Below are 26,270 nucleotides of genomic sequence, written 5' to 3' on the forward strand. Positions count from 1 at the left end.
TTGATATTGGCTATGTGTAGCCGAGAGGGTGTTAAATAAGAAATCATCCTCTATAGGATCGGAATGCAGTTGGACATTGTGGAAGTCTGCAGCCCTAGCCACCAGTTGCGAGTATGAGGTACTGTCCTCTGGCGGTGACGGCTTTGTGGGGTATGACTCGGGATCATTGTCCGGCACTGGGGTGTCATACAGGTCCCAGGTGTCTTGATCCTGATCGTCATGACTTATGGTAGTTTGCGCTGGTGAGTGCATTTGTGGCGGTGTTTGTGCCGGCGATGCCTGTGGAGGAGAGGGCGGAGGCGTGACTTTTTTAACCACTTTGGCTTGTGGTTGTGTGTCATCCTTTGGAAGTCCGATCCTTCTTTTCCTCATGATTGGGGGAAGGGTTGATATCTTCCCTGTATCTTGCTGGATGCACAGTCTCTTTTGTGTGTAGTCCGAATCTACACTTTGGAGTTCTTGTCCAAATTTGTGCATTTGGCCACTTAGTCCTTGTTCCTCTGAGTAGGATGAAGGTGTGGTATTTTTCGGCGCCGAGAGAGAATCTTTTTTCGGTTTCGGCACCGACAGAATTTTTGTTCCTTTTGGCATGGATTCTCGGTGCCGATGTTTGTCGGTGCTGGTATCTTGTTTTTGTCTCTCGGAGCCGCTTTCTCGGCTCCGAGGTTGCTCCATGGCGGTCCCTCGACCGGAGTCGGGTGTCTTCGCTATGGGCGTGCCCTTTTTCGGCCCCTTCGACGGGTCGCCTGATTTATGGGTCGAGCCATGGCCTGTTGGCAGTGGCGTCCCCTGGGCTTTCGGTTTGTCGATGGATTTACTTTTCGACGTCTTACTCACAGTTTGTTGCTGTTGTTCGACGTCGGAGTCTCCGGATTCTGATTCCGGAACCGAGAATGTTTCCTCTTCGTCGTCGAAACGTTGTTTTGTCGACGTGGACGCCATTTGGTGACGCCTGGCTCTTCGGTCCCGGAGTGTTTTTCTGGACCGGAAGGCTCGACAGGCTTCACAGGTATCCTCCTTGTGCTCGGGGGACAAGCACAAGTTACAGACCAAGTGCTGATCTGTATAAGGATACTTACTGTGACATTTTGGGCAGAAACGAAACGGGGTCCGTTCCATCGGCTTCGATGTCGCACGCGGTCGGGCCGACCAGGCCCCGATGGGGGATCGAAACTGCCCCAAAGTGTTCCGATGATCGGTGTCGATGTACCTAACTATCCCGATACCGAACGGAACAATACCGACGCTTTCTTCCGAGATCCTGACTAACTTTCCGAACCGAAACACGGAGCGAAAAGGAATACGTCCGAACCCGACAGCGGAAAAAAACAATCTAAGATGGAGTCGACGCCCATGCGCAATGGAGCCAAAGAGGGAGGAGTCCTTCGGTCCCGTGACCAAAAAAGACTTCTTCGAAGAAAAACAACTTGTAATACTCCGAGCCCAACACCAGGCAGCGGACTGTGCCAAACATGTGTATCTGCAGCAACATATGCCATCGAACCTCAGTTTTTAACAGTTTTTTTCCAAGTGATTCATTTTGATTTTACGCAATGGTCAACCCGCACTAACAATGTTTGGTGCTGAGTGTCCAGTAAACATTTCTCGCCTAAACATAATCTTGGGAATTAAACTATGGAGTCCATGTTTTCCTGTTACCGTCTGTTACATTACTTAGAGGACATTTTATACTTTAAAACTTTTACAAGAGAATTGGTTGTCGAGTATAGACCAATAGAAAGTGCAAGAACATATAGTGCACAGCATCTGTATCTGCAGCTACACATGCCATCGAACATATACATATACACACACACACAGTAATAACATCTTACATACCAAGCCTTCAGAAATTGTAATTGTATTTATATAGTGCTTATTACCCCTGGCAAGAAGTCGGAGTGCTTTTCGGAGAGTAGCACGCTACTCCGGAACCCAAAACAATTAATGGTGGATCAGTATAGAGAAATACAAGTACAGTATTAGAATTAGTATGAGTTGATGTGAGCAGAGGATATGCGAGTTTGTTAGCTGGATTGACTAGAGCAGTGGATCCCAATCTGTGGTCCGGGAACCCCTGGGGTCCACGAAGCCTCCTCAGGGGGTCCACGACTGCTTAGAAAATGAAATAATATTAACAGATTAGGTTCTTAGCTTTCAGTAATGACTCAGCGGGGTCCCCTAATCCCAATAATGATTCAGTGGGGGTCCCTGGGATCCAGTAATGGTAAAGTGGGGGTCCACAGAAGTCAAAAGGTTGGGAACCACTGGACTAGAGTAATGGAGGGATAGAGGAGGGAAGAATCCAGAAGTGTTACTTGGGAGTTTATAGTATAACAATGTAACAGTATTTATGGTGACACAAAGAAATGTAAAGAAACAAAACAATACCAGTATAGAAAGACAGGATAAAAGGAAAACAGTTAAATAATGGAAAAATGAAAGGAAGACTAGAAAAAAAATTGAAGGAACACAAAAAAGAAAGGTAAGGCTAGGATTAAGATGCTGGCGCCTTCTTACGAGTGGAGGGTTTGCGGGGTGGGGCTTACCTGGCCTCATGGTTCGAAGCAGCATCATGGCTTGCGCACTCCCCACCTCGTTCTCCGCCATGCACTGGTACATGCCGTCATCTTCTGGGCCCACATTTATCAGGCGCAGTGACTTCCGGGAGAGGCGGTGACGCTGGCCCGCAGTGAGGGGCACGGCGTTCCGCAGCCACAGAACGGAGGGCAGCGGGTTCCCACGGACCTCGCAGGTGATCCGGGCATTCTGGCCCCAGGGCACAATCTGCTGGGCCAGCTCCATAATGACCTCAGGGGGCTCTGTGGGGTCCAAAGATAAGGAAATCACCAAACCATGATGAGGTTCAAGAAATTACTGCAAGGCCTACTAAGTGTGGTTAGACAAACTTCACCGTCTACACCGGGTTTAAGCCAGGACAGTGCAGGCTGGCTACATCACAGAAAACAGGCTTCTAGGCACTCCTTCAAGCGCCAAACAGAAGACCTCCCAAGTAAGTTTTTACTTCAGTTTTGAGCAATACATAGACGCCCTTTTCAGGAGCTCCACCACTCAAAGTTACAGACACAGATTGACACTGCACCCAGCCAATACAGCAGTACGATCATCCGTGCAACTACATACAGAATTCACCAATCAGCTGCATCCCAAGGCATCCGCCCACCTACTTATGATCTTAAATAAAGGAAGGAGTGAGAAATCACCAACCAGAACTCTAACAAGTAATAAAAACTGAGCAAAAGTCAACCATTACCAACCCAACAGCTCTCTGTGGCTCAAGCGGTCACGCAGAGGCATGATTGGCACTTCTCTAGTCCCAGACAAGAGGCTATCCACCAGTGGAACTGGACACAATTTGGATGTGACAACCAGAGGCCCACACAACTCCAAAGCCAATAAGAGTTCCATAACCTTCCTAAACCAGCAAAATGTAGACACGAACAAGGGCAGCTTGACTGAAACCTTCCCTGGCGCGCCAAAATCCACCCAACGTGTAATTCAGGGATGCCTCCATAGCATCATAGATAGGACAACCTGGCAGAAATAGACTTAAGGGGCCTCTGAACTCTGTACTCACCAAAGACCTGCACGTTGTAGGAGATGAAAGCAGCACCGGCCTCTCCAATGCCATTACTAGCCATGCAGCTGTACGTCCCGGAATCCGCCTCCGTGGTGGCGTCAATGAGAAGGTTGCTGAGCAGAAAGCGCGTCTTGTTGTAGCCAACCACATCGGCCCCATCCTTTGCCCAGGTGATACGTGGTGGCGGCATCCCGCTAGCCACGCACTCCAGGATGAGGTTCTGGCCTTTGGTCACAATGATGGTCTGAGCGGCTGGTGGATAAATGATACGAGCGGCTTCCGCCGTGGAGCCTGCAGGAAAGAAGGAAACACATATGGGAACAAGAACAGAAACAGAAGGCTCCAGCGATAGGTCATACATCCCCTCAAAGTTACAGCAGGTCACAGGAACAAAGAGCAAAACTATGAACCCAAAACCTTGCTGTTGGTTTCATTTGTGGCAACCAAGAAAGTTGTCCATGTATGTGAGGTCTATGGATCCTGCCTCCATTGCGTGATGTCCACTTCTTCCTCTCAAGCGGTACTGAAGAGAGAGTGGGAGTCAAAGTTCAGAAAGTGTTATGAAGAAGGATGTGCAGGACCCAAGAGGTAAGATCAGACTTCAGGCACCAATTGAACAAACACTGGCAAAGCCAATAGGACTGGCGTTCATGCAGTAACTGCAACTAGTAAAGTGATGGAAGAAATGCTAGAATGAATATCAGACACTGGTGAACGCTCCAGCTAGTCCATCGTTTTACACCTGCTGTCCCATTTTAGACAGAGACCAGCCATATGTAAATCAGCGTTTGTCCTGCTCCAACAGAAACAATCCACCCAGAACTGCCAGGCCTGGTCCCCTCCAGCTGGGAAGACAAAGAGCCCCAGACTGGTTTTGGCCTACTTAAACCTCGACAATGATGTATAGCTTGAGTCCTATGGCACAATGAGCACAGGACACGTCATATGCAAAGCTCTTAGGGCGTGAAATGCAACAAACAACAAAGTGATGGAAAGAATGCGGTAAAGCCTGGAAGCTCAGGCATTCTCAAAGGATGTGGTGGCGGTAATGATGGTGGTAGTAATGGTCGTCACAGTGATGGCGGTGGTAAAGACGCTCGAGTCCTAACAAACACACTTTGAAAATCCTACTGCATTAAAACATATTAAAAGGGTCTGCTTTTTGTATACACCGATTTTGTGATGAACCAGTGTATTTTTCCAGGTACAGAGTAGCCCTTTAAGCATTACAATGCAAGCAGGTGGCGAAATGACATAGAAAAGAGCAAAGGGCATAATTTGAAAGAGTACAATTAGTAAATTGTTGAAGAATGACAAAAGAATTGTTAAAGAATTTATAAAAATATGTATTACAAGCAACTGTGCTACCAAGCCACACCAAAAGAGGGTGATGGACTAACCCTGAGAATTGAGGGTCTTGCACATGGTCAGAAAGTAGTGAAAATAAAAAGACAAAACAAAACAATTGCAAGAGTTAAATAAATACCCGAAGAAGGCGGAGGCCAGAAGATGACAAGGCGTAGAACAGAGAATGGCAAAAATACTGAAAACATCTAGATCAAGGAGAAAGCATCGGCTAGCAAACCAGAAGAAAGTGGTGGCCAGGAGACTGAAATTGTGACAGACAAAAGACAGCAAGAATGTGTATCAGGCCACAGAAGAAGGCCATGGCAGATGAACAATGGATGGTGGTGCTACAAGACCAAAACAAGGCTCTGGTCACCAGAACAGTTAAGGACCACGAACAGAAGACCAGATCAACATGAGGCCGAAGCGACGATAGTGTGGAGATGGTGAGGTTAACAGGAGAAAATATTGGTCAAGAGATGAGAAGAGTGGCAGCCAGGAGACAAGACAAAGATGGTGTCAAGGAGACCAGAAGAAGGTCAGAGCCAGAAGAGTTGAGCACTACGGTTAGGAAACCAGAGAAACACCATGTTCAGGAGAGCAGAGGAAGGTAACATGGTGAGTCACAGATGAGCGGGGCAGCCAGGAGGCGAGAAGAGGGTGGTGAAAAGGAAACTGCAAGAAGGTAAAGATTGAAGGCATGTAATCAGGTGAGGACCAGGAAATCTAGAGAAAGTTAGCAGCCAAGGAATCAGATGTGGTCGCCAGGATTCGAGCAGAAGTAGTACAAGGGGTGAAGATCAGGAAACCAGACTCAGGAAATGACAGAAGACTTTAGAGTGACTGCAGAAGCACACTTTGACCTCAGAGGATCAATGGTTTTACATAGAGTTTCCGATCGCCATGGAATGTCTAAACAGGAAAAGAGCATTCCTTTCAGATGGTGGGACTCTTTTTGATAAATACAGCCTCTGTCGGCCTGACTTTGTTATGTGGTTAAGTTACAAAATGCAGAAAGAGGAAAGCCTATAGAAGTGGCAGCCATTGTATAGGGCCAGCTTGGAAGCGCCATGAAGCTTGGTTCCAAAGCCAAGCCAATGCTACTGCTTGGTTGAGACCACAGCACACACAGGATCCAGGGATGTGGAACGAACAATAATACTTAAGTAAAAAAGATTCTTACGTCGCACACGCAGCCTATCGCTGGAAACCGAGGTCTTCACTTCCTGTGTCACGGGGTTGTACGCCGCACACTTGTACGTGCCCTCGTCCTGCTGGGTCGCATTGACTATCTGCAGGTTCCCGGATGGCATGATCAGGTAGTTATCTGGGGAGAGAGAAGGCAGAGGTGTGTGGGTGAAGCGTTCCCTGTGGAGGAAGGAGGACCCCAGAGGCCAGACTGTGACAGCTCTCACCAATGGCCACCAGGGGCAGAACCTCATATAAAACTTTACTGACAAATGCATGTCTGCTAGAACCTTAGGCACATGCACAATCCTGAACATGCACCGTCAATACATATAGGTGTGTGTTTGTGTGTGGGAGAGTTTGGGAGCAAAGTAACAGGGATGTTGGATAATCTTCAGGTTTAGATCATAGGTGTACAGGTGTGTGTGTGCTTGTGTACATGTAAGTGTATGTAAGGGTGCAGAGGAAAAAGTGTGCATGTGTGCACAACGTCTTTATGTGGGTTAGTGCACGTCTGGTGGCGAAGGTGCACATGTACACGCTTGAGAGGGATGGTATGCTTGCATTCCCTGAGAACAGTGCTTGTGTTTTTGGAGTGCACGAATGTGTGTGCGCTAAATGGAGGGTGAAGCGGTGTGAAGTGAAACATAAAATCTTTCCAGTGAACTCTGAGAAGACTGGTTCCAAAATCACAACACTGCATTCCACTAAAACGGGCCGGAGGGTCTGTGTGCAGGAGTGTGTCTGTCTGTCAGTGAGTGAGTGTTGGAGGATACAACGCCCCTCCATCAACCATCCTAAAATATCCGACCCGCAGGCAGCCACTGCACTGACCCGCCAAGGCGCCCTGTTTTCCCTTCTCTAGTTTTATTTTTGTAAGTGATCGCAGATAGCGCTGCCTGCCGTCACTGCAGCTCCAGGCACGTCGGGCTACACGCAGGTGTGTGCAAGTGCTTACGGAACCCTGATGAAAGGAATCATGCTCATCAGGGCTGGTGGTTAACTCGCTGGGACACGAAGAGTATGCAAACACATACCCCGAAGACCGGGGTCAGTACTTTCAAGCAGACCAGTGGTGGATCCTTTAACAAGCCACGCCCCCTGTCAATCATCAGACACCTGGCACCACCTGACCCAGGCCGCCATGCTCCCTTCGGAAGCCTCTGGGGCTGAGCATTGCGTTGCCCTTTCCATTTATTTTAGTGTGCCTGGTCCCTTTTTGCAGTCCATAGACAGAGGCCATTTTGTTTTGGGGTCATACTAGTGCCTGGTTCCTTTTTCCAGTCCATAGACAAAGGCCATTTTGTTTTGGGGTCAAATTAGTGCCTGGTTCTTTTTTTCCAGTCCATAGACAGAGGCCATTTTGTTTTGCGGTCAAATTAGTGCCTGGTTCTTTTTTTTCCAGTCCATAGACAGAGGCCAATTTGTTTTGGGGTCAAACTAGTGCCTGGTCCCCTTTTCCAGCCTACAGACGGCGGCCATTTTGTTTTGGGGTCACACTGTGGCACAGTGTTAGAACTGTGAGCAAACAAGCAGAGAATGGGGCTGGCTGGGTGAGAGGGCAATAGGGTCTGAGCCTCACGGTTCAGATGTGGAATTCTGTCTGTACTGGAAAGGGCTCAAACCATAATGTGAGACCCAGGTGCCAGGGTCTTGTTGTACTCTGAGGTTTGGGCAGAAGGACCTCTCCATCATTTGTACAATTCTGTTTACCTTACTTCTCACAGCTCTTGATGAAGAACTGGTGTATGGAAGGCCCTTTTCAGATGATCTCAGTGAGTGTTGCTTGCTGGGGTTTAAGAGGGTCGCATGGCAGAGGAGGCTCAAAGGGGTAACTTCAGCCAAGTCAGCAGAGATGGAGACCCATGAACATTGAATAGATGTGACACATACTTGAAATCAGAGGGTGGAACAGAAGTCCCTGGCTCTACAGGTGCGCTCCAACTCTACAGACACCTGGCGAAACCAATGCTCATTGTTTTTATGAGATGTGTTCGTGTACTATGATGGATATACAGCACATAAAGTTATTATAGATAGGAACAAACGTCCTATTGGTTACAATAACATATGCATCCGATGTATAGGTTGTTTGGCAGTCGCCCAATGATGTGTATAGTTTTGGTGTAATTATTTATTTGATATATATTTTAAAAATCATAAAAAAATAAATGAGAGATACAATTGATAATTGCATAGTTGTTTTTGCTATGTTTAACCTGTGACACTATTATAAGAGCATATTGTTGGAGGTGGATGTTTTCCTGAAGTTTTGTCAATAGTTGTGGACAACACCTCCACATCAGTGACTTTCTTGAGACCCAAGAGGGTGAAAACTGAAGCCACTGGTAGAAAGGCTCAAACGTAACTTCCACGGTTTGAGATAAAAGCCCCTTGTGAAAGAGGAGTCATTGATGTGCCCTGCTGGAGTCAGGACAGCAGGTCATCGACCCTCATGGGATCACCTTATCGGCTGTCATGGAGTCCAAGTGGCTAATTGGAAGACTCTTGCCAAAATAATGCATTGGTTGTTACTTAATGGTGCCCGAAGGGAGTAGACGTCATGAGCCGCAATGGAAGGACTCTATAGTAGTTAACTGCTTAAACCAAGATGGAAGGGGGCTGTAACCCCCCCTGTTGTAGCACAGCTCACAGATTACTAATTTATGGTTCCTTCCACTTGATTTTTGTAATCGCTTCAGCCCAAACAAGGCTGCATGCACACTCCTAACAAGACTCATTAGTTAGGCCCTCGAGCTGCAGGGAAGCAAGACACAAGATGCCTGACAGAACAGCTCATCATCAGAAACGGGTTAATTGTTGGGAATTAGCCCAAATGAACTGATGAAAGAGCTGCTCGGCCCCATGGGTTTACCTATGGGTCACTAAACACCGTGAGATTAATCTCGGGTGATGACTCTTGAACGATTAGGATCTCAGCCCTAGTTTTTAAATTATTTTTTCATTATGAATTTTTAGTTTAACTTCAGATTTGTTTTTTAAGAATACTCCCATGTCAGTCTTTCCTTTAACTTACCTCTTTACCCTGTTTTTATTTTAATTCATTTGACCCTTCGTGTTTCTTTTTTTTAAATAATTTGATAATATTACTATAATTAAAATACCTCCCATTTCCTTTTCAGGTCTGGGTTTTGACAGTGCAGCTGTAAAATAGACTTACTGCCTACGATATAAAACAGTACAGTTTGGGTCCTTACTGTGAACCAGTGCCTTTCTTTAACCAGCCTCTGGCTTGAAACTTTGCCAATCAGTCTCAAATCAGCTCCCTGGAGAATTAATTTCTCACCTAATATTAATGGCTGTTTGGTGTGCTTCTTGGCGCCTTGCAGCAGCATCTCCTAAAAGCTGCCAGAATAGATATTTTTTCCAGTTTCATAGAAAAGGAAAGACGGACTATACTGAAGGCTCTCGTCTTCAATATTATTCTATCTGTTTCTTTGTCAAAAAAGGCTGGATACCAAGGGGGCATCGGTATAGTCTTCCCCATCTTTCTACATAATATGAACTATAATGAATGTCTACCTTGCCATCCAACCATTGGTTGAAACAGAAACAAAACTAGATTGTATTGAAGGCAATGAAGCCTTTAACGCAGCTCGTCTTCTATTTCTTTTTTGGCTTTGATGTGCTTACACTGCATGGAGATAGCGCCTTAAACCCAGACCTATTGGATATGCCAACTTTTTTGTTTGTTTGATTTTAAATTATACCAGTCCCTATTTTTCATTTATATATTTTTTCGGTAACCCTAACCCTTAGCCGCTCACACTCGCCTATTTCAGTGTTTTTGTTTCCGTTGACTTTAGTTCCTCAAATTAACTACCTAGATGTTTCCCAGGGTGGCAAAACAAGAAAAGCGCATCACCGAACGAACCTAGCGCCTAGGGCAGCCACTGGCAGATAGTGGTGCTGAGGCGCTCCACGGGGAAGTCACTCCGCCTTGATTTATAGGGTGGCAGGGCCTGGCTTGGAGTTCAATACTACAGACCACATCACAGCCTAAGAATACCGCCATAAGAAGAAATATCACGCCTTGGCCTCAAGTACCCACAGACGCTGCCACTCACCTCTGGATGACTCCAGCCACTCCTGCTTGACGCTGTAGCGCACCTGGGCCTTGGGGTGGCTCTCCGGCAGGTTGCAGGCGATGACCGCTGTGTTCCCCTCATCCACCTCGATCACATGCTGGGCGTCGAACTTGAAGTCCTGGAGGTCTGTGGGAGAGCAAGAGGCGGGCGCATTAGGAGTTGGCATTGAGGGGCAGGTGTGTCAGCTTGTCCCGAGGAGCGCCTCGAGGGCAGAAGTTATCCTCAGGAATCAGGATGATGCAAGTGCATGCTGCTTCACCTTGTCCTGAGGAGCACCAGACACTTGAGTGCAGAACATAACATAACGTGTATTTGTAAAGCGCACATTCACCAGTAGGCCTCTTGGCGCTGTATAACAGATGTTTACCCTCAGGAATCAAGGTGATGCAACGACATGTTGCTTCAGCCTGTCCTGAGGAGCACCAGAGGCCCTCGAGTGCAGAAGTTATCCCCAGGAATCAAGGTAATGCAAGGACATGTTGCTTCAGGCTGCTCTGAGGGGCACCAGACACTCGAGTGCAGAAGTTACCCTCAGGAATCAAGGTAATGCAAGGACATGTTGCTTCAGCCTGTCCTGAGGGGCACCAGAGGCCCTCGAGGGCAGAAGTTATCCCCAGGAAACAAGGTAATGCAAGGACATGTTGCTTCAGCCTGTCCTGAGGGGCACCAGACACTCGAGTGCAGAAGTTACCCTCAGGAATCAAGGTAATGCAAGGACATGCTGCTTCAGCCTGTCCTGAGGAGCACCAGAGGCCCTTGAGTGCAGAAGTTATCCCCATGAATCAAGGTAATGCAAGGACATGTTGCTTCAGCCTGTTCTGAGGGGCACCAGAGGCCCTCGAGGGCAGAAGTTATCCCCAGGAATCAAGGTAATGCAAGGACATGCTGCTTCAGCCTGTCCTGAGGTGCACCAGACACTCGAGTGCAGAAGTTACCCTCAGGAATCAAGGTAATGCAAGGACATGTTGCTTCAGCCTGTCCTGAGGGGCACCAGAGGCCCTCGAGGGCAGAAGTTATCCCCAGGAATCAAGGTAATGCAAGGACATGCTGCTTCAGCCTGTCCTGAGGGGCACCAGACACTCGAGTGCAGAAGTTATCCCCAGGAATCAAGGTAATGCAAGGACATGCTGCTTCAGCCTGTCCTGAGGGGCACCAGACACTCGAGTGCAGAAGTTACCCTCAGGAATCAAAGTAATGCAAGGACATGCTGCTTCAGCCTGTCCTGAGGAGCACCAGAGGCCCTCGAGTGCAGAAGTTATCCCCAGGAATCAAGGTAATGCAAGGACATGTTGCTTCAGCCTGTCCTGAGGGGCACCAGAGGCCCTCGAGGGCAGAAGTTATCCCCAGGAATCAAGGTAATGCAAGGACATGCTGCTTCAGCCTGTCCTGAGGGGCACCAGACACTCGAGTGCAGAAGTTACCCTCAGGAATCAAGGTAATGCAAGGACATGTTGCTTCAGCCTGTCCTGAGGGGCAGAGACACTCAAGAGCATAAGTTACCCTCAGGAATCAAGGTGATGCAAGGACATGTTGCTTCAGCCTGTCCTGAGGGGCAGAGACACTCGAGAGCATAAGTTACCCTCAGGAATCAAGGTGATGCAAGGACATGCTGCTTCAGCCTGTCCTGAGGGGTAGAGACACTCGAGTGCAGAAGTTACCCTCAGGAATCAAGGTAATGCAAGGACATGTTGCTTCAGCCTCTCCTGAGGAGCACCAGAGGCCCTCGAGGGCAGAAGTTATCCTCAGGAATTAAGCTGATGCAAGGACATGTGGCTTCAGCCTGTCCTGAGGGGCACCAGAGGCCCTCGAGTGCAGAAGTTACCCTCAGGAATCAAGGTAATGCAAGGACATGCTGCTTCAGCCTGTCCTGAGGAGCACCAGAGGCCCTCGAGTGCAGAAGTTACCCTCAGGAATCAAGGTGATGCAAGGACATGTGGCTTCAGCCTCTCCTGAGGAGCACCAGAGGCCCTCGAGGGCAGAAGTTACCCTCAGGAATCAAGGTGATGCAAGGGCATGTTGCTTCAGCCTGTCCTGAGGGGCAGAGACACTTGAGAGCATAAGTTACCCTCAGGAATGAAGGTCCTGCAAGGGCACTGCCAGGAGGGTTCCAGAGTGCTTCAGATTTACGATGAGACAAACAAGCACATCTACTTTCTACATGCTTATGCCAACCACCATGTTTTTGGCCAAGTTCAAGTTACACGTAATTCATGGTTTTAGCAATAAAAAAAAGCTTTTGAGGTTTACTACAGGGAAAGCCCAGAATGTTTTATTTCCCTTGGACTAACCTTGGACCGGGAACGTGTGACTGCCAGTACCCTCTACTGTTTATGAACCCCACCATCACCGCCTCCAACCAAATATATAAAATGTTTGTTTTCAAAGGCAAGAACTGACCAGCCTCTCCTCATAAAATGTAAGAAATTAATTAAAAATGGGTGTCAGGTAAGATTGAAAAACCTTTCCACCCTTTTAGATATATTTTCACTGAATAACAGAATTTTGTTTGCAACCCAACTTAATGGCACACATTTTATCCACATAGGGAGCATGAAGGGCTGGGTGCACCTGTCCGGACTAGAACCTGTAATCAATTATTCAAGCACCGATACCTTCATACTTTAGTCCACACACTCACCAAGCACAGAAGAGGCTATAAATCCAGCTTGTCCACCCTGATCACCTACAGTGATATAGATTACACACGGCCACTGGTATTATGCGGCAGTGGAGTACCAAATTATGCAGCAAGGTTGACTAAAATACGCAGCCAGAAAAAGGCAAATTATGCCGCACATTTTTTGATAGCATTACTTCATTATTTTGTAATGTTTACTCATGGTAATACTGTCTGGGCAAAGATTTCAACTCATTACCAGTTTATCAACCAAATACAGAAATAAGCAGCTGACAGATGACCAGTTAACCTTTGCGAAGGACGTTCCACTTTGCACGAACAAGTCGTCACGTTTTTAGTAACTTTTCATTCATTGCTACTAGATATTTTTTTTTTTTTGCTAAAATCTACAGATAATGCAGCAGATGATTGATCATGTGGCAAATGTGGCAAATCCATAATTTGACGGGAAAAAAAAGAAGATGCGGCCGCAGAATTGCATGATTCCAGCGGCCCTGATTAGAGTGCAATCGGTCCACCCTGACTCCCAGGCAAGGATGTAAATTCTTTGGCACAGGTTGTCCACACTCTGACCCTTGGGATAAAACTTATCCACTGACCCTGACAGAGATAAGATTCTAAAATACAGCCTGTCCACTCGGTCTGCCAGACTGAGATTATTTCCGATCACAGCTTGTCCGGACTTTCTCCCCGGGGTGGAACTGGCGCACATTCTGTCCACACTCATCCCAGATTTTGAGACAGATAAGAGCACATCTTGTCCACACTCTGACCCTTGGAGTAAAACCCGAGCACAGCCTGTCCACACTGCCCTCGACTGAGAGATAGATATGAGCAAAGCTGGACTTCACTCTTGCCCATAGTGCGGAATTGGGGTGCAGCCTGTCCAGTCTGATAGCCTCTCTGACGGAGATGACTTCTAGATCACAGCCTGTCCCCACCGTGACCCTTCAGGAGGCACTAGAGCCCAGCTCGTCAATACTAAGAGAGCCCAGCTTGTGCATACACCGAGCCCTGCACTTTGATAGACTGCAGAGTGCAGCCTGTCCAGTTTGACCCCTGGGGTGGAAGTGGGGCCCAGCTGGACTCCATTACCATCCCTCAGATCTCCTTCTGAGTTGTTTGGGGTTGGACAGGGGATGAGAGGGGGTCCTCCTGGGGCTGGAATGAGTGAACCTCCAGGCCTGTCCGGCGCAGAGAGGCGGCTCGGGTTTCACGGGAGGGGGTAGGTAGTGCTCCTGACACCTACCCCTCCCCCTTTACTGCTGGGCGCCTTTCACAGGCCCATTAGCGGTTGTTTTCACAGTAACTCCCCTGTCTGCATTCCTTCTTTCCAAGCCATCAAGAAGCCTGCATCCATCATGTGGAGTGCTGTCACTGGGGGGACCCCGTGGGCCCCCACCTCCCCCAGCGCACTTATCTAGTCCATGTCCACTGCCCCCAGGCATGTGACAACTCCCAACAGGGCTCAGAATCCACCGGTGGGCAGGAAGCTCTCCCTCTCCTGGACTTCCGGCGATGGGTGGGACTTCCGGGTTGCCTCCAAACCCCTGATGTGGTTTCCCAGCCTTGGCCCCATCCTCAGCCACCCGGTCGTGATCTCTCAATTAGGGGGACGGAGGGAAGGCTAAAAGCCCTCCCCACTGGGTACCCTCAGGAAGGGGCCTCTCTGCTCACCAGAGGAGTACCTGCTGGGGCAGAGGAATGGGGCAGTCTCCTGTAGTTAATGCTGCTTGGGTGGGCAACATGTTTTTGGGCCACTGCTGCTGGGACAGTGGAATAGGGCAGTCTTTCAATCAATCAAGTATTTGTAGAGCACGGCTTGTTACCCATAAGGGTACCCAGAAACTTGGAGCAACTCTCGGTCGAGCCCTTTTCTGAATTTGGTCAGCATAGGGGAGGTATTGGGGGGGGGGGGGAGAGGGGATGGCGAGATGGGAAAAGGAGCAACCACTGGCGCGGCAGCGGAGTATGAGAGCGATCTGTGCGAGGGCCAGGTGTGTGGAGCGGAGTTTCCTGAAGGGGTGGTGGAAGTGCAAGTAGGTGGGTCCTTGGTCATGGAGGGCTTTGTGAGCACGGGTAAGGAGCATCTCTTCTGGACCGGTAGCCAGTGGAGGTCTTTCAGGTGCTGGGAGATGTGGGCTGTGTTGGGCGGGTAGGATCAGTCTGGCGGTCGCGTTCTGTATGGATTAGAGGCTTTGCACGAGTTCGGTAGTGGGGACTGCATAGGGTGCGTTGCCAAAGTCGGGCGGCTCGTAATGAGGGCATGAGTAACTGTCTTTCTTGTGTTGCTGGGGAGCATTTAGTTACCAACTCATGGGCAGTTTAAGATGGCAGTCTCCTCTATTTAGGAGAGCAAAATAGCGAAGGGATTTGACAGGAGAACAGCACATGAGGGAGAGAGCCACACGAAGCTCGAGTATTTTGTAGCGAGGCCCACACGAGGAAGAGAGCTGGAAAACACATGCACCAATGACCAAAAAAAGCCAGTTTCCCCAAAAGAGAGAAGCAGAAGGCTAGAAGTTAGAGAATCGAAAAAAAATTAAAGAAGCTATGCTCCAGGGGAGGGCCAAACCCCAGAAGAGGAAGGAAAACCATCAAACAAGAAGCAAGAAAACGAGAGTGACAAGAATGCCAACCAATGGAAGCGTCGGGCAGGATCCAAGCCCACCATGTACCATAAGTCTTCAGCAAACAGCAAAATGCCTCCTGTAGGGAGACCGAACAAAAGCAGGGTGTGACACTCAGAGCCAGGCACTACTTGGCGAGAATGTGAACCTAATGTAGTGGTACATGGCTGAAACTAGGCCCAGTTCCAGCGGGTGGGCCAGGCCCACCCAAGCATGACCTTTGGCGCTCCCAGTAACAGCAAACGAGGCCACAGAGAAAGCACCTGGTAAGTGCTTCCTACATGTTGGCAAATATGATTTTTTGTTTCAGTTTTCTTCACTTTAATTATCAGTCAGGGGTCAATGAGAACTCTCTAGAATACATTGTATAATGCATTGTTTTAATAATAGCTGTTTTTCTTGTTTAATGATGGAGAGAGCTGCAGTGGGGGGGGGGGGGGGTGCTGGGGAAGAGGAGACGGGGCTTTACCTGCCAATGATGCAGCAGGTGCAGTGGCACCAGAGCCCAAGTTGTAGGCTACCTCCAGAATTGTCGAAACGCACATTGTCCACCCAAGCGCCCCCTTGGCCCCTCCAGATATAAATTCCGGGCACCGGGCCTGGCTGAAAGAGCCAATGCCCTTAGCATGGGCTAAACCTCTGCGCCTCCATGCCAGACACCCGGGGCTCATGAGCACAACACTGACTCACTTCTCTCTCGTATATAGCGTCAAAGGTTAGGCGCAACAGGGCTCCAACTTTGGAACATTTTAATGTGAGGCCAGGAGCTAACATCACACGGCTTTCTTCACCTCCCACCGGCAGTTTATGGGCAGGAGAAAGTCGAGAATCCGACCCTGTCCAGAAAAAACAGTCGCAAAAATCTCAAGACGCCACAAAAACAGTGAGAGTTGGCATATTACAAATTCACTCCCCCTCGGCCGCCCTCCTCTGCCGGGAAAGCGGACCCCACCTTCTGCCAGGGGTTCTGCAATGATTTAAGTGTCAGCAGGTAGCCTGTCCCCCTCCACTGCCCCCGCGCAGGCCTCTCCGGAGGACCCGGGGAGGGGCAGGGAGTTCACTTTCCAGATGTGGCTTAAGTGGGGAATCAGTCATCAGTCCTTGGGGGTTCCCGGGGCCTCCTTTCAGCTGGGCTGGGGAGGTGATAACTCGGGGCCTGCCGGGTAGGCCAGCATTAAGGCCTCGAGACCCAACCCCATCCCCAAACACACGTCAGCACCCCTTCAGTGTGCCACACCCGCCTAGCTCACTGAAGCTGGGCTGCAGGGAGCGTAGTACGCCGGAAGAGGTGCTACGTGTGGCTGAGCAGCCGGGGTTCAGAAGGTCCCTTAGACCCACCCAGGGCAGTCCCAGCCATTTCACTGCCCAAAATGGACTCCGAAGGAAATCTCGCGGACTGTCGAGTGTAAATGCAATGCGCACCATATATATTGTGACACAACAGTGGTTAGTGGTGTGTGCGGTTCGGGTAAATGTAGGGTAACCACCTCCCTCCAGGACACTGGTCCTACTCCTGGACTTGAAGGTTATAAACTAATGCATTCTGGGCGTTGTGGTTTTGTTTTGTTTCCTTTCCACTAATTAGACTAATACACCAGAAATCAAGGAGCTATAGGAGAGAAGTTCAGGACTGGAGACAGCGTCTGTAATGACCTGGAGTGCGGTAACTGGGGGGGGCTCGTCCCACCCACAGACCATTGGGTAATGACCCATGGTCCACCTAGCTTTTAGTTTTGCAGTTTTCGATAATACAAACGTGGCCCAAGGGTGTTAGCGCGTTGCACACAAGATAAAAGAAAAAAAATTGCAAAAATAAGTTTAAGAAGCTGCAAAAAAAAAAAAAAAGCGAAAATGCAACAAAAACTGCAAAAAAAAACCTTGTAAAAAATGTAACACCAAGGAATAAACGAGACAAGGCATAAATGAATACTCAAGTGATATCCTGGATCTGAACAACTTTACAGAGTTGCCCTCAGCGTCCCATTTTACAGACCCTCGGGAGCTTCCACGCCACGTGCCTAGTACAGACCCTCAGGGCTCCATGCAAGTGATCCAACTGGGTATCTGGGGAAGGCGCCATGTCAGAGCTCCAATGGATGCCTAGAGTGCCCCATGTAAGAGTGCTCAGATGCCCTAGAAACACCCTATGGTGTCCCAGGAACGCCCCTGGCCAGAGCTGCCCATCCCAGAGCGAGGGATCCAGGTTTGAATCTCGGCGTCCGCTCGACATCCCGTGATTCTAGGCAGATCACTTAATCCCCCTGTGGCTCTCGACAGCGCCTGGATAACCTCACAGGTGATTAGCGGCACTATACATGTCCGAGTATCTCTCAATCTGTCCAAAGAGCCCCCACTAGGCGCCCAGGATGACCGATGGAAAGGCCCCACCGAGCGGCCAGAATGGTAAGTTATGGCACACCTCGAGGTCCTTGCATTGGCCAAGGCTTCTTTCTTGGAGCTTTTCATTTACAAAGAGCCCAGCCCCTCGCCACCGACCGCCCATCCTCGAACCCTCGCTCGGCCTCCCATCACTCCCGGGCCCTCCCCGGCGCCGGGTTCTTCTTTCTTGGGGGAGTCGGAGAGGCAGGTTCACGGAGACATAAACATGATTTGCGGCGCATATGCTTAATACTTCAGGAATGTCTTGGCATGGCCCAATTAAGAGAAAAAACCGAAGTTCAGAAACGTGATTAATCCGCTAAGACAGGCAGACGAAAGGAGCCGTGGTTTTCCACTCGGTATTAAAGCCAGATGGGGGTTAACTCCTTCGTGCCCTGCGCCTCTGGATAGCCCGTCTCCGGGCCAGGAAAAGTTTTAGAGTTTTTTTCCCCACCACATCACGCATATTCTGTACCAGACGAAGAAGAAACTGCCCCAAAGATACGCAGCCCAAGTTCATCGAGCAAGATAACTCAGTGGGTTGGGCATTGCCAGTGGAAATGCGTGTGTAGATAGTTTAAAATTTCGCAGGGCAGACCCCCTTTCATCTTTCTAAGGTCGGAAGACTACATCCCCTTGAACATTCAAGTAGAAGAGAAACAGTCATGAAAAAAGTTCGAGGGCCCGACTTTGAGTCAGTAGTAATTCCCAAAGGAAGTTATATGCATGGAGGAAAATCCACTGTGGAATTTCCATGCTGGGTTTTGTTTAGTGACTTGCTTCAACCCTGTGGCTCGGTGTACCAGGACCCTAACCGGTGACAATGCATGCAACAGGATTCAGGTGCCGGTGCCCTTGATTCAGTGACCACAAGGTGGCAGTCTCTTCCCGGCGACAACGTTTTTGTTCCCTAGTTTTACCACAAAACAAAAATGATGGACGGAGTGTTGAAACTTTTCAAACACTCACCCCCAGTCAGAGATCTGAGTTTAACCCATTGTTATTTTTCTCGTCATGTCACCCAGTTCGTACCCAGCCATATGCAAATCAGTCTTGACCCTGTTCCTCATGGGAACACTCCAGCCCGAACTGCCAGGCCAGGTCCTCCCTGGACCGGAAACAAGCATCCTGGGACCGTTTTCAGGGTATCACCCTTCATCATTGCTTGTTTCTGGTCCAGGGAGGACCTGGCCTAGCAGTTCGGGCTTGACTGTTCCCATGAGGAGCAGGCTCAAGATTGATTTGCATATGGCTGGGTCAAAACTTGGGTGGTTTGGTGAGCAAAAGAATTGATGGAATAAACCCAGATCTGTGACTGGGGGTGAATGTTTGATTGGTTCCGTCCATCTTTTGTGTTTCTTTGCTTTTGTTGCCATAAGTGCACCGGGTATGTCCAGACGTGGGTCCCAGGCTCACTGTGCCACTGGATTCAAGCTAGCCTGGCTGATGAAGGGGGATACCCTGAAACTGGTCCCAGGATGCCTTTTTCTAGTCCAGGGACGACCTGGCCTGGCAGGTCCGGCTGGACAGTTCCCATGGGGAACAGGGTCAAGATCGATTTGCATATGGCTGGGTCCAAACTAGGGTGGTATGGTGAGCAAAATAACCTATGGATTGAACCCAGATCTGTGACTGGGGGTGAATGTTTGATTTGTTCTGCATTCCATCCATCATTTGTGTTACTTTGTTAACTTGTTCCCTAGTTTTACACCAGTCAGATCAGATCTACCAACGTTTAATCTTTGGCACATGGAGTTCAGAAAAGAGGTGTTTTAGGTTTTCTAAAAGGAAGTGGTGAAAAGGTTGTGCTCAAATCCAAGTGATGGGGGGCGTGGAGGCGGATGGGTCAGAAGTACCTCAGTCTGAGGACGACCAGTGGAAGGACAGCTATAAGGAAATCCATCAGTTCTTGGTCCATGCTCCATCGAAGGGAGAAGCACACAAAGACAAAGCAACACCGGCCGCAAAGACCAATGAGAAGCAACGAAACGAGAGTGACGACGAAGCCAACCAATAGTAAGTTATGGAGACTGAACGCCCCAACAATGGAAGGGAATGATAGATAAAAGGAACAAAGGGACCAGCACGATTACTAGAAAGTATACACAGACTTAAATCAAAGAAACGAGTTCCCGGAACAACAAAGAGTGAAAATGGAAACTGATCAACAAAATGCAAGAAGAAGCAAAAGAGAAATTAACTTAAAAATGAAGAAAGATCAAAAGAATAAATATGCAAACAAGAAAGGAACTTGAGTAGGAAAGAGGAACAATACAGGGAAAGAAAACAATGAAAAAATAAAGAAAAAAATGGGGAGAAAAAGAAAGGTGCAAAGGATGAAAGAAGGAACAGGATGAAGGAAGAAAATTAAAAGGATGGGAAAAGAAAGGCAAAATGGAAAATTAAGAAAAATGATCGAGGAAAAAGGAAAATAACAGAACGATTGTAAGAAATGAGGTGAGAAATAAAGGAAGAATGACGCACTGAAACCTAAGGTAGTAAGGTAAAAAGAAAAAGACGAAGGAGGAATAAAAATACTTTAAAAAGAAAACAGGAAAATGGAACATCTACACGGGGAGGGGTGAATAACGAGGGTGATATGAAATATATGACATCTTGTTGTCGGAGCCACGGGCATGTGTAGTCGGGGGAGGGCGCAGCGAGCCCGGAGCAGACCAAAAGAGGGTAAAAATGGAAAGCGGGAGAAACCATTCCCGGACCGCCCCCGCCCACCACATATTTTCCTGATGGAGAGAATATAAACTCGCAGAAAGAAAATTAATTTGTGCTGCGGTGGTCCGGGCCCCTGACAGCCAAGTGCAGGGATCCGAGCCAAACTCAGGCTCCAGAGGGACAAGGAGAAGCAATTGGGGGGTGGGGAGGCCATCGAGGAGGGGGGCGGAGCAAAAGACTAGGGGAAGACCTGAGCAAGGAAGCAGGATGGAGTCATTGGGGTCACAGGCGAAGAGAGATTTTTTGGGGGGCAGACATCCGAGAGAGAGAGTTGTTCAGACAGAACTAGGTAACATATAGAAGACATTGGTGAAAATGGGGTAACATCTGCCCGAGAAAGGGGTGTGGGGGCATTGGGGTGTTCCACCCCCTAATGTATTTTGTGATAAATATTGGGGTGCAGGTGCTTTCAGTCGGGTATGGTGAGGTCTCTGTCGGATTTCACCAGGAATGTTTACACACAGACCAAAATGCACCCCCACACTACCTCTCTCTGTATGGAAGTCCTTAAAAATGCTGTTTTTTCCACAAATAATATGCTTCTCTCACTTGGTACCCCCCATCAGTCCGCATTCCTCTCCCTTTCCATTCCCTCTTAAAAGTTATGTGCCACCCCCCAATGGTACCGGCCAAGCTACGCCCCTGAAGGAGAGTCAGAAAGTGGAGACCAAAGTGGGGGGCTGGTTTGAGACTGTAACAGAGAGGGGGGAAAACAAGCATTGCCAAAGCCAATGACTAACACCTTTGACACATCAACACTCTCAGTGCCTTTTGTTCATGTTCTACAAGATTCTACAAAAATCTGAAACCCTTCAGCTCTGATCGTCAGACACGTGCTAGAAGCATCACGTAAGAAAAGCTAGGGAGGGAGCATGCTCTATCAGTGCTTAATTTGAGCCACTGCTTTCCGGTGCTCAGAACCAGCCCTTAATTGTCAAAGCTGGGACTTATGACAGCCAGCCACCTGGTGGCGCTCTTTGCCTGATTTTGTGATGAACACAACAACAGTTCTTTAATAAATGCTATATGCATTAAAATGACTAATACCGGCCACCCAAAGTTATAAAAATAGCTTGAGTGGCAGATATTAGTAATTTTCAATGTATAAAAAGTCAAAAATGCCGTTAGTAGCGCGATGGGTGGTTCAAACTGCAGCGGTCTCCTGACAAGGGCCCCGGCACATTTCTTTACAAATCAAGTATGGCGCTCCACGAACAAGAGGACTGTGCGGGACTCTGTGGTGCGCAGCCACTGCTCCACGGTGCGCCATGGACCGCAGCCACTGCTCCACGGTGCGCCATGGAGCGCAGCCACTGCTCCACGGCGCGTCCTGGTGCACGGCGCGTCCTGGTGCACAGCGCTGCTCCACGGTGCGTCCTGGTGCGCAGCCACTGCTCCACGGTGCGTCCTGGTGCGCAGTCACTTCCCCACGGTGCGCCACGGTGCGCAGTCACTGCTCCAGGGTGCGTCCTGGTGCGCAGTCACTGCTCCACAGTGCGTCACGTGCGTCCTGGTGCGCAGTCACTGCTCCACGGTGCGTCACAGTGCGTCCTGGTGCGCCACGGTGCGCAGTCACTGCTCCACGGTGCGTCCTGGTGCACAGCCGGTGCGTCATGGTGCGCAGCCACTGCTCCAGGGTGCGTCCTGGTGCGCAGTCACTGCTCCAGGGTGCGTCCTGGTGCGCAGCCACTGCTCCACGGTGCGTCCTGGTGCGCAGCCACTGCTCCACGGTGCGTCCTGGTGCGCCGCCACTGCTCCACGGTGCGTCACGTGCGCCGCCACTGCTCCACGGTGCGTCACTGCTCCACGGTGCGTCACGTGCGTCCTGGTGCACAGTCACTGCTCCACGGTGCGTCACGGTGCGCAGCCACTGCTCCATGGTGCGCAGTCACTGCTCCACGGTGCGTCACTGCATCACAGTGCGCAGCCACTGCTCCATGGGGCGCAGTCACTGCTCCACGGTGCGTCACAGTGGTCCTGGTGCGCAGTCACTGCTCCACGGTGCGTCACGTGCGTCATGGTGCGCAGCCACTGCTCCACGGTGCGCCACGGTGCGCAGCCACTGCTCCACGGTGCGTCACGTGCGTCATGGTGCGCAGTCACTGCTCCACGGTGCGCCACGGTGCGCAGCCACTGCTCCACGGTGCGTCACGTGCGTCATGGTGCGCCGTCACTGCTCCACGGTGCGTCACGTGCGTCATGGTGCGCAGCCACTGCTCCACGGTGCGTCACTGCATCACGGTGCGCAGTCACTGCTCCATGGGGCGCAGTCACTGCTCCACGGTGCGTCACGGTGGTCCTGGTGCGCAGTCACTGCTCCACGGTGCGCAGTCACTGCTCCACGGTGCGTCACGTGCGTCATGGTGCGCAGCCACTGCTCCACGGTGCGCCACGGTGTGCAGCCACTGCTCCACGGTGCGTCACGTGCGTCACGGTGCGCAGCCACTGCTCCACGGTGCGCAGCCACTGCTCCACGGTGCGTCACGTGCGTCATGGTGCGCAGCCACTGCTCCACGGTGCGCAGCCACTGCTCCACGGTGCGTCACGTGCGTCATGGTGCGCAGCCACTGCTCCACGGTGCGCCACGGTGCGCAGCCACTGCTCCACGGTGCGTCACGTGCGTCACGGTGCGCAGCCACTGCTCCACGGTGCGTCACGTGCGCCATGGTGCGCAGCCACTGCTCTGGGTAGGAGGAGGAGGCCAGGGACACCACAGGGCTGGAAGGAGACAGGGCTGGGAGAACAGGAAATGGAAGGCGGCTGCTCCAGCTGAGGAGCTCGGCAGGCGTCTCCCTCCTAATCCCGGCCTTGGCTCCAGGGCTCAGAGGCGGCTTTCAACGGATTTCTGCCCAATATGAAAAATGAGAGGTGAAACATGAGGAACAGACTGGAGCCATTGGCACCCACGGGCTTACTGGCAGCCAAGGCCTCAGAGCAGACTAGTGCTGGGGGGAGGGGGAGGAGGACGGATAATCAATGCTTTAAGCAGCCTCTGAGGGCAGGAACTGCCCTGCGGGTATGGAGGACCCCTTGTGCTACGATTGCTTGGAGTAAAACGGACCCTTAGATTGTGAGGCCTGTCGCCAGATGAAGGCGACTAGTGCCAGCGGCAGAAGCTGAACTCGCGGAGTGGACAAGGAGGGCACAAGCCATGGCCCAGCCCCACTGTCCTGGGAAGAAACTGCCCTTCCAGAGTTGAGCATCTCATCCCAATGCCCTGGTAAAATTCCTGTTATGGCTGTGGAATTTGGCAAATTTTGGTTTACGCGTGTTATACGAAATTCACCAAATTATGCCACCGAATGGGGAGTGGGGCGAGATATTTTAGTGTTAGAACAAGGCAAAGGATCAGAACGAGCCCTGTTTTTTGCAGGACACATTTTGAATAGCGCTAAACACAGTTTTTGCATTCCACACCATGTTTTGTAGAATGTTGCATAATTATGCAAAAGCAAACTACTAAAATTTCCCTCAACACTATTCATCTCAAGAAAAGACCCAGCAGCATTTATCAAGGTAGATGCTGACCCCCACCAGAGCCTGGACCAGGAGGTCTCCTTCAAGTGCCCACTGCTCATGGAAAGGAGTGTCTCCTCCTGGTGTGTAAAGTCCACTAACAAGGACAGGCACTCCCACCACAGTGTTGGACGACGTATCACGCCGAGTCCTGGCAGCCAAACTGGTTGGTGTGGATTAGAACTTCTCACGCCAAAACCTGGTGCCCGTTGCTGAAGGCAGACTGTGCCAGCACAGTGGGTAACAAGAGGCCCCACGTCCAAGGCCCAGAAACAACAGCTCAAGGCAGACAGGCCCACCCCAGTCTGAAATGTGGGACCCAGCATGATAGTGACTGTGGGAAGAAACACACCAACGTTTAACTCCACTGCGTTGGGTGTACCCCCCAGTTACAACATATGCCCTCCGACCCTACACCCCAACATCCAGGGTCCAGCTGGCACTGCCCGTCGCGCACTAAGCCCCAGCAGCCATTAGCGTGGGCAGACACACCTCTCACAGGTTGGTGTGCAGCGCTGCAAGGACAGCTGGCCATTTCTTGGGAGAAGGCGCTATATTACAGCGCCTTGACAGTCTATGGTATAATGGTGGTGGGGGGGGGGGGGGGGAATGCCCCCTGCAAAATATGGTTGGAGCTCATATTAAATGTACTCACTCAGGCCAGGTTATTGATTATGAAAAGGCGAACAGTCTCGTGCTCACGGGGTGGGAAGAGAGGCCTCACTTCATTGGCCAGTGAGTGAGCACCACCCACACAGTGTGGGGTGCAGCACCGAGGCCTGGGGACCAGTGCTCTAGCAGCGAGGGGTGTCTCGCACTAGCCTTGCTCGGGGTGGGCTGTGCACATTCAATCCGGGGCACTCTCGTGGGCCCGACAGCTACCAGAGCGAGGGATGTCTCGCACTAGCCTTGCTCGGGGTGGGCTGTGCACATTCAACCCGGGGCACTCTCGTGGGCCCGACAGCTACTCGTAGAGACGGCTTCTTCAATCACAGTGCTGGGTGTCTCTCGCCAGCCTGCAACCACCTTCGATTAATACATATACAGCCATCACAGTGTGGAGTGTCAGCCACAGGAACAGCGGGCTCAGCCTTCACAGTGTGGAGTGTCAGCCACTGCTTAGAGCGGACTCAGCCATCCAGTGTGGAGTGTCAGCCACTGCTTACAGCGGGCTCAGCCATCACTGTGAGGAGTGTCAGCCACTGCAATGTCAGCCACTGCTTACCGCACACTCAGCCATCACAGTGTGGAATGTCAGCCACTGCTTACAGCGCACTCAGCCATCACAGTGTGGAGTGTCAGCCACTGCTTACAGCGCACTCAGCCATCACAGTGTGGAGTGTCAGCCACTGCTTACAGCGGGCTCAGCCTTCACAGTGTGGAGTGTCAGCCACTGCTTACAGCGGACTGAGCCATCACAGTGTGGAGTGTCAGCCACTGCAATGTCAGCCACTGCATACAGCGGGCTCAGCCTTCACTGTGAGTGTCGGCCACTGCTTAGAGCGGACTCAGACATCCAGTGTGGAGTGTCAGCCACTGCTTACAGCGAACTCAGCCATCACAGTGTGGAATGTCATCCACTGCTTCCAGCGGGCTCAGCCTTCACAGTGTGGAGTGTCAGCCACTGCTTACAGCGCACTGAGCCTTCACTGTGAGTGTCAGCCACTGCTTAGAGCGGACTCAGCCATCCAGTGTGGAGTGTCAGCCACTGCTTACAGCGGGCTCAGCCATCACTGTGAGGAGTGTCAGCCACTGCAATGTCAGCCACTGCTTACAGCGCACTCAGCCATCACAGTGTGGGATGTCAGCCACTGCTTACAGCGGACTCAGCCTTCACTGTGTGGAGTGTCAGCCACTGCTACAGCAGGCTCAGCCTTCACTGCGAGGAGTATCAGCCACTGCTTACAGCGGTCTCAGCCTTCACAATGTGTAATGTCAGCCAGTACTTAAAGCAGGCCCAGTCTTCATCAAGTGGAATCTCCCCCACTGCCTACAGTGGGCTCAGCATCCACTGTGGAATGTCAGCCACTGCTTAGAGCGGGCTAAGCCTTCAGTGTATGGAATGCCAGTCACTGCTTAGAGCAGATTCAGTCATCACTGTGTGGAATATTGTTGCCATCACCAACAAC

At 50.4% G+C, this 26,270-nt stretch overlaps 1 protein-coding gene across 2 annotated transcripts in view; it reads right to left on the minus strand.

The window, feature by feature from the left end:
- The window catches only part of BOC (BOC cell adhesion associated, oncogene regulated), a 112,464-nt gene that overhangs the window by 23,549 nt on the left and 62,645 nt on the right, over positions 1 to 26,270 (minus strand). For both annotated transcript variants that reach the window (XM_069202782.1, XM_069202783.1), the window contains exons 4-7: positions 10,225 to 10,371; positions 6,132 to 6,275; positions 3,599 to 3,892; positions 2,550 to 2,822 (exon numbers count right to left, since the gene is read on the minus strand). In XM_069202782.1, coding sequence (XP_069058883.1) covers positions 2,550 to 2,822; positions 3,599 to 3,892; positions 6,132 to 6,275; positions 10,225 to 10,371 — 858 coding nt within the window. The remainder of the gene's footprint in view (positions 1 to 2,549; positions 2,823 to 3,598; positions 3,893 to 6,131; positions 6,276 to 10,224; positions 10,372 to 26,270) is intronic.

The sequence above is a fragment of the Pleurodeles waltl genome, chromosome 8 (genome assembly GCF_031143425.1).
Source record: "Pleurodeles waltl isolate 20211129_DDA chromosome 8, aPleWal1.hap1.20221129, whole genome shotgun sequence".
Lineage (NCBI taxonomy): Eukaryota > Metazoa > Chordata > Amphibia > Caudata > Salamandridae > Pleurodeles > Pleurodeles waltl.